Source organism: Nannospalax galili, unplaced genomic scaffold (genome assembly GCF_000622305.1).
Source record: "Nannospalax galili isolate Female #2095 unplaced genomic scaffold, S.galili_v1.0 scaffold46, whole genome shotgun sequence".
In the NCBI taxonomy this organism is placed as follows: Eukaryota; Metazoa; Chordata; class Mammalia; order Rodentia; family Spalacidae; genus Nannospalax; species Nannospalax galili.
Window position 1 is genome coordinate 937,219 of NW_008355790.1, and position 7,774 is coordinate 944,992.

Below are 7,774 nucleotides of genomic sequence, written 5' to 3' on the forward strand. Positions count from 1 at the left end.
AATTTATTTTTACTCTTAAGGTCATTTGAGGATCTGTTCCTCAGGGGTCACAAGGGCTTGGGAGGAGCCCCTGGCTCCTTCTACCAATTCTGTTTACATGAAGATCAGTCAAAGGTCCTACTTGACCATGGCTGGCTTCACTTGGAAGCGTGGAGGAAATGTTTCCTCTGTGTTGACCCTCCTCTTTGTAGACTGGACACTGGTTCAAGTCCATCTGGTGGGGTGTCCATGGCCTCCCTGAAAAAGAGGACAGGTGACTCACCACAGCCACAGGACATTTTGAGAGATGCTCCATAGTCCCCTGAAACTTAGTTGACCTTGGAGGGCGAAGAGCAAAAACTGTCCTTTAAGTCCCTCTGACCAGATTAGCATAGACCTCAAAGTGTAGCTGTTAAACATCCGAAAAGGTTAGTTCCACCAGCCTGGTAATAATAATTTCTTTAAGGCACAAAAAATACAAATCTAAAATGGATTACTAAAGTTAAATTTTAAATTAACTGTAAAAAACATCATAAAGAAAATGGAAAAGTAAAATGTAAAATTGGAAAATATCTTTGCAACTTGTGTGACTGACAAGGATTAGTATTCATGTTTAGAACATTTGGAAATCCTGCTGAGTGTGATGGAACAAACCTTTAACCCAGCACTTGGGAGACAGAGACAGGCAGATCTCTGTGAGTTCAAGGCCAGCCTGGTTTACATAATGAGTTCCAGGCCAGCTGGGGCTACCTGTCTCAGAAAGACAAAAAAGAAAAAGAACTTTGGAAATCCTAAGAAACCTGTCACAAAGTGGAACAGAATGTTTGAGTAGGAGGCTTAAATTAATCTGTGGAAGCCAGACAGCCATGTTGAGAGAAGCCCAGCCTCCCTAGCAATTGGGAAATAATAAGCTAAAACTGCATTAAGGATTTGTATTCCCCCTACTTACCAAAAGGGTTAACAGTTCCAAGTGTATTGAAGATGTTCACTATGAATTAAAAGTTTGTTTCAAAATCTATTAGGCAGTGCTGGGTAAAACTGAAAATGTCCATCACCCTCCATTCCTAGAAAAGGTCCTGAGCGTATATATACACAAAGGATATATATGAGACTATGCCTAACAGCACTGGTTATAGTAGTTACAACAACAACAGATCTGTAAAACAAACAAAACAAAACAATCCAAATCCAAAGACAAAACAGGAAAAAGCTAAATATTCAATAGGAAAGTGAACAGATTTTGATCCACTCTAACAGTAAGATACAATTTATTAGTGAAAGTGAATAAGCCAGAGGCACACTTGTCAGCATCTCAGTGTAAAGTGAACAAAGCAAGCAACAGTTTAGATATTGACAAATTGTATGTATATAGTATTGAAAAATAGGTAAAACGTACTATATGCTTCTTAGTACTACAGATTTGAAAACTATAAAATACATCTTAGACACCATACTTTTTAGTGATAATAAAATGTTTTAATCCTTCACTTTGCACTATGAACCTGAAGTGAGTTCTAATTATGCCCTTTGAACGTGGTCTGGGGCCACCTTGAGATTATCCCAGGGAAGTAAGGGAGGTTTGTGTCACAGTGTGAGTCACTGTGGTACTTTGCATTGAGGAAAAACCCTGCTCTGCAAACACTGAATCAAACTGTTGATAGCAACACAACCCCTGCCATGTCTCCCAACAGTCACATGGCACATCTTCTAACATCTGCTCACTGAACATTCAAAAGTGGAATTCTGAAAGCTCTTCTCAACAAAATTTCATTGGCAAAGCTTGGGAAAATTGACAGTTTCTATTTCTTTTGAAACTAGTTGATACAGACACATTTCCTGTATTTGATGTATGAGCTTTTTACGTAAGTGTGAGTCTCAAGCTGACCTTTTCTGCTACAGGGCTTCAGCTGGGAAAGACATCCCCTCCATCAGCACCGTCATCACCCTGCCACATGTGATTGTCGAAAGCATCCCTCTCCATGTGAATGCAGGTAACAGGAATTCTGGTGTTACTGACCAAAAGGCTTCAATGATAATACTTATTTTAGCTTCTAAGAGTTAGTTTTTAAATTTTCTGTTACGAAAAATGGGTAATATCTGTAAAAGTTATATTACTACCCCTCCATGATCCTCCTCCATTATTGTGAGACAAATCCCACTTATTATTTCATCCATAAATATTTCAATATGACTCTGCAGGACTGGCTTTTTCCAAACACAGTCATGTCATTACTGTGACTTAAAACTAACAGTGGATTCATAATATCAAATTCCAGTGTTGAAATTTTCCTAACAGGCTGAGTGTGGTGGTACACACCTTTAACCCCAGCACTCAGGAGACAGAGGCAGGTGGTTCTCTGAGTTCAAGACCAGCCTGGTCTATATAATGAGTTCCAGGCCAGCTGGAGCTACAGGGAGACCCTGTCTCAAAAAGAAGAAAAAAGAAATTTTCCTAGTTGACTCAATGTTTTTCTGTTTTAAGGTCTTTGCAGCACAGTTAACACAGGAGCCACATACTATCCATCTATACCTGTAGGGAGGCTGGCTTCTTGTCTCCTTTAGCCTTCTTCCCCTCTAGTACTAATCCCTCATCACTCTCTTCCCACACCCCCAACCCCCACTACTTCCATCTTTTCCTCCTCTACTTTCTCTTTTCCTTGCTGTTTACTGAAGTAACCAGGTTGTTTGGTAGGATCTCCAGAAGCTGGATTTTGCTGATTGGATGATGCCATTTTTAAGTGCTTTTCTGTCCCTATAAAGTGGTATACATCAGGCTTGATCAAATTTGGGTTCAAATATTTGACAAGAATATATGTCTCCCATTAAGGGGTATACAATCAAATTTCCCTTTCTCCCCATCCCCATAGAATCCCATGTAGTCCAGGCCAGTCTCAGATTAGGAAGCGTATAGTATCTATCATGTTTTCAGACCTGCCCCCAGCCCCACTCTTTTTTTCTTGACCTTTTTGAGACAAGGTCACATGAAGTTCAAGCTAGCCTCAAAGTCACTATGTAGCCAAGGCTGGCCTTGAACTCAGCTTTTCTACTTCTGGCTCCCAAGTGCTTGGATTACAGGTGTGCACCAACATGTGCCTGGTTCATCTTTCTTTACTGAATACTTCCATCAAGAGACACTTTATCAGCTGTCACCATAATATGTATAGTAGCTTTGAAAATAATATAATTGGAAGAGCACAGAGACTATTAGCTGGCCTCAGCAAGGATGACACACAAGTTCCTATGCATTCTGGATTTCTGTCAGGATAAAAGACAGAACTCCAGGAAAAAAAGTATATATCTGAGTGAATCAGTTGAAGTTTTACTTAATTTCAATAAAATACAACTTTTGCTTATTCTGGTTTAGGGACCATGATTAATATTTTAGGAGACCTTTTATAGATCTGTAAACTTACTTATAAATTATAATTCAGTCTGTCAGTTGTCTTTAGGAGGCTTTCTTCTTAGCCTGTGTTATCAATCCTTTGCTATTGCCCAACCAGAAACTGTTCTTAGCAAAGCTATGACTTATGTGTTGTTACCTTGTCTATTGAACAAGGTAAGAATGCAGAAGTTTTTGTTTAACCAAGGGAACTGTGTTATCTTTCTCTATAGATCTGCCATCATTTGGGCGTGTCAGAGAGTCCTTACCTGTCAGGTATAATTTACAGAATAAGACCGACTTGGTTCAAGATGTGGAAATTTCTGTGGAGCCCAGCGATGCCTTCATGTTCTCAGGTCTCAAACAGGTACAGTCATCGCTCTTGGTACTGCTTGTATGATCACAAAAGTGTGGCCATGAAAAGAACTTGAGTTTTTTTTTTTTAATCAATGAACCTATTTGTTACTTTGGTAGTAGTAAATTTTTAAAAAAATGTTCAACTTTCTGTAGAGGTTGATTATCTTTTTCACATCAAGAGGAGACATATGGTTCTTACTCCTTTATAAACCCAAGTTCACTGATTATTGGTCTGGATTATAACAACATGTTAGAATTCCTGAAGAATGTAGATCCCTTCTATTACTGAGGGGTATGTGTGCATACCTTGATTTGGGGCTTGGAAGTACAGTCGCACAAGGTTCAAAACTTGCTTTTCCTTCTGAACCATCTGTGAAACTAGAAATTTTGATCTTATATAGAATTTCCCTTCCTCTGGAATGTCTAGGTAAAATTTTGTGCATATACTTAAAAATAAAATTTTCAACCTTTCTTATTTGTTCAATCAAATAAGGTGGAAAAGTTTATCAGTTTTTAAAATGAGTAAATCTGGTACTCATCAAAAACATACTTCACAGGGAGTACTGCCTACACAGAATGTTGACAGACACCCCACAATTGTCAGCACGTATCTTTATAAATAAGGGCTAGGTGTTTTTTGTTTGTTTGTTTGTTTGTCTTTTGTTGAGACAGGGTCTCCCTGTAGCTCCAGCTGGCCTGGAACTCACTATGTAGACCAGGCTGGCCTTGAACTCATAGAGATCCACCTACCTCTGCTGGGATTAAAGGCATGTGCCACCATGCCCGGCAAGAACTAGTTTTAATTTTAGGAATACATTTGTCTTAACACATGCATGTGTCTATTCTGAACAAATCAGCTTTGCCATGCATATTTGGAATTCTTATTGTTAAGTGCACAATTGAATCAAGTATGAAATATGTTATACATCTAGGCACCATTTTAAATTTGGGACCCAATATTAAACATACCAGCTTTTGGAACACTATGCCTGTGTTATCCCTGACAGATGTATACTTGTTTCTCATTTACAAGTGAATAAGCTTTTTTCAATATATCTGTTTACAAATAGGTACAAACTATAACAATACCAAAATTTTACAAGTTTATATTTTTTCTAGTTCTTTTTCTTTTTTATTGTGTGTGTAGGCAGGCCATACGTTCATGTACCGGGCTCACCTATGGAGGTCAGAGGACAATTACTGGGAGTTTAATTCTCTCCTAATACTATGTGGGACCTGGAGAGCAAACTCAAGTCAACAGGCTTATATGCAAATGCTTTTACCCACTGAGCCATCTTGGCAGCCCTGAAAGTATTGAGATTTCTGAATACTTTTTTCCCCTGAAGTTGTTTATGTTAACATTAGAGTAAAATCTCTAAAAGAAAATAACTGTAAGCAACTAGTTGACATTTTTTGACAAAATATAAAGAGCCGCTTCTTAGCAAATTACCATGTTATATTTTGTGAACACAAGATATACCTGGTCTAAGAAACAAAATTATAACCTGGCTATTGTTCTTATTCTTTTTTGTTCTGCTTTGTTTTTGAGACAGCATCTCCCTGTAACCCCATCAGGTCTGGAATTTACTATGTAAATCAGGCTGGCCTAGCTCTCACAGAGTTCTGCCTGCCTTTGCCTCTGAAGTGCTGGGATTATAGGTGTGTACTACAATGCCTGGCCCATGGTTTTATTCTTAAGAAGGGATGAGTTGCCTTTTAGATCTTGGTAGAAATTGAGAAATGATGCATGTGTCATATAATACATTTCATCCTCCTGTTGATCTAATTCACCCATGCATTTTGGAAGGTAGAATAGAAGAGAGGGTGCCTATTTCATAGGAGGGATTTGGGTGCCCATCTTTTGTAAAACACTGAGGGGTGATGATATACACGTAACAATATATACAACAAGTCATATGTGGTGACCTTTATTCTCTAACTTTTTATGATTAGATTCGATTACGTATTCTACCTGGCACCCAACAGGAAATGTTATATAATTTCTATCCTCTGATGGCTGGGTACCAGCAGCTACCATCTCTCAACATCAACTTGCTTCGATTTCCCAACTTCACAAATCAGCTGCTCAGGCGTTTTATACCTACCAGTATTTTTGTAAAGGTAAGGCTTAGAAATGTTCTGCTTTTTAAATTCATTGCCTCCAAAGCAGATAGAAACTTCATAAATAATATCTTGAGACTAGTGGTAATGGTTTTCACTGTCTTATGAAAACTATTACCACTTCCTTGATACTGTCTTACAGGGTCTAAATTCAAAGATTTTTATTCCCTTAGATAGTGATTTATCTTTACAGTATCTTTGGACATGCTTTTTCTTTGACATGTTAAAGTATGTTTCCAAATTGCAGTTTATAATTAGTTGGTTTTTTTTTTTAATTTTTCTTTGTTGTTTTTTGTTTTTTGTTTTTGAGACAGGATTTCCCTGTAGCCCCAGCTGACCTGGAACTCACTGTGTAGACCAGGCTGGCCTCAGTCTCACAGAGATCCACCTACTTTGCCTCCTAAGTGCTGGAACTAAAGGCATGCGCCACCGTGCCTGACTCAGTTTTTATCAGATGGATTAACTTTCTAACTATCTTTAAACTTTCCTAATTATCTCTTACCTCTTTAATACAGGATTTAGATCTCTTCTGAAAATGGTCAGCTCTTAGAAATTATATTCTAAGTTAATGTGTAAATTTTACAGAATTTCTAGTGTCCTACAGTGGTCATAGTCTGTAAGAGTGAAGATCAGGACAAGTGTTCGGTTTAGCTCAGCATGCCCTTCTGATGCACACAGACTAGGAAATGAGTACATTTCCGGATGCCTTAAGTTTGGGCTGTCCTTCCACACAGCTGTTGTTTTCCTCTGGAACTCTACTTACATGAATGTGTATGAATTCTGGGAGGCATATTTTAAGTCAATACCTCCATTTGGAATGAGTGACATTGCTTGTACCTTCCTTTTGTCTTATTCAAGTTTTGTGGAACTTCTCTTTGTTGGGAATTTGCTAATTATAAATTGGTCTGTACTGATATCCCCACATTCTTCTTTGTCTTTTTTTTTTTTGGTCTTTTTGAGACAGGGTCTCCCTGTAGCCCCAGCTGTCCTGGAACTCACTATGTAGACCAGGCTGGCCTCGAACTCACAAAGATCCGCCTGCCCCTGCCTCCCAAGTGCTGAGATTAAAGGTGTGCACCACCACGCCTGGCTCTTCTTTGTCTTTCTAAACTTACATATACAGCATTTTTTGTCTATAAAAGATAATTTTATTAACCCTTTCAAGTTCCTATCCTATACTGTACTTTTAAATTATAAAAGAAAATCTTATGGTGAAGGATGTGGTAGTATTTGCCTTGCATTTATGAGCTCAGGGTTTGATCCTCAGCACCAAAAATAACAATAATAATAATCTCATAATTTTAGATCTTGTGTTGAAGGGGATTTATAAACATTGTTACCTGATCACTTTTTTTTTTTTTTTTTTTTTTTTTTTTTTTTTTTTTTGGCAGAGCATGAGAGCATCTCTAAGGCCGGTTCTTGAATGCTCACTGTGTACGAGACAGGCTTTGAACTCACAGAGATCCGCCTGCCTCTGCCTCCCAAGTGCTGGGACTACAGGTGTGCACCACCACGCCCAGCATAAAAAGTGGGCTTGTCTGGGATGATCACTTTTTTTTTAAATAAATAATTTATTGAGAACTTCATACATGCGTATAAGGTGTTTTGCTGAAATCCATGCCCACTCCCTCCCCTCCAACTCCTCGCATATCTCCCATCACTTTTTTCTGATAACTTCAAGTTCGTTCGTTCGTTTCTTTCTTTCTTTCTTTCTTTCTTTCTTTCTTTCTTTCTTTCTTTCTTTCCTTCTTTCTTTCTTTCTTTCTTTCTATGGGGCTTTTTGCTACTCTAATGTTCCCCCCTCTGAAGAGATAACCCTAAAATCTTTTAAGGATTAGATAAAAGCTCTCAAATACTTTTGACATATTTGGCCTTTGGAACAGAGTATGTTGCCAACAAACCCAAGGACATTTTGACTTTTAGCCAAGAAACTGGCTA

At 38.3% G+C, this 7,774-nt stretch overlaps 1 protein-coding gene across 1 annotated transcript in view; it reads left to right on the plus strand.

Moving 5' to 3' along the window:
* Positions 1 to 7,774, plus strand: part of Trappc11 (trafficking protein particle complex 11) — a 64,513-nt gene that overhangs the window by 48,011 nt on the left and 8,728 nt on the right. The window contains exons 27-29 of the mRNA XM_008853561.3: positions 1,879 to 1,970; positions 3,592 to 3,725; positions 5,669 to 5,836. Coding sequence (XP_008851783.1) covers positions 1,879 to 1,970; positions 3,592 to 3,725; positions 5,669 to 5,836 — 394 coding nt within the window. The remainder of the gene's footprint in view (positions 1 to 1,878; positions 1,971 to 3,591; positions 3,726 to 5,668; positions 5,837 to 7,774) is intronic.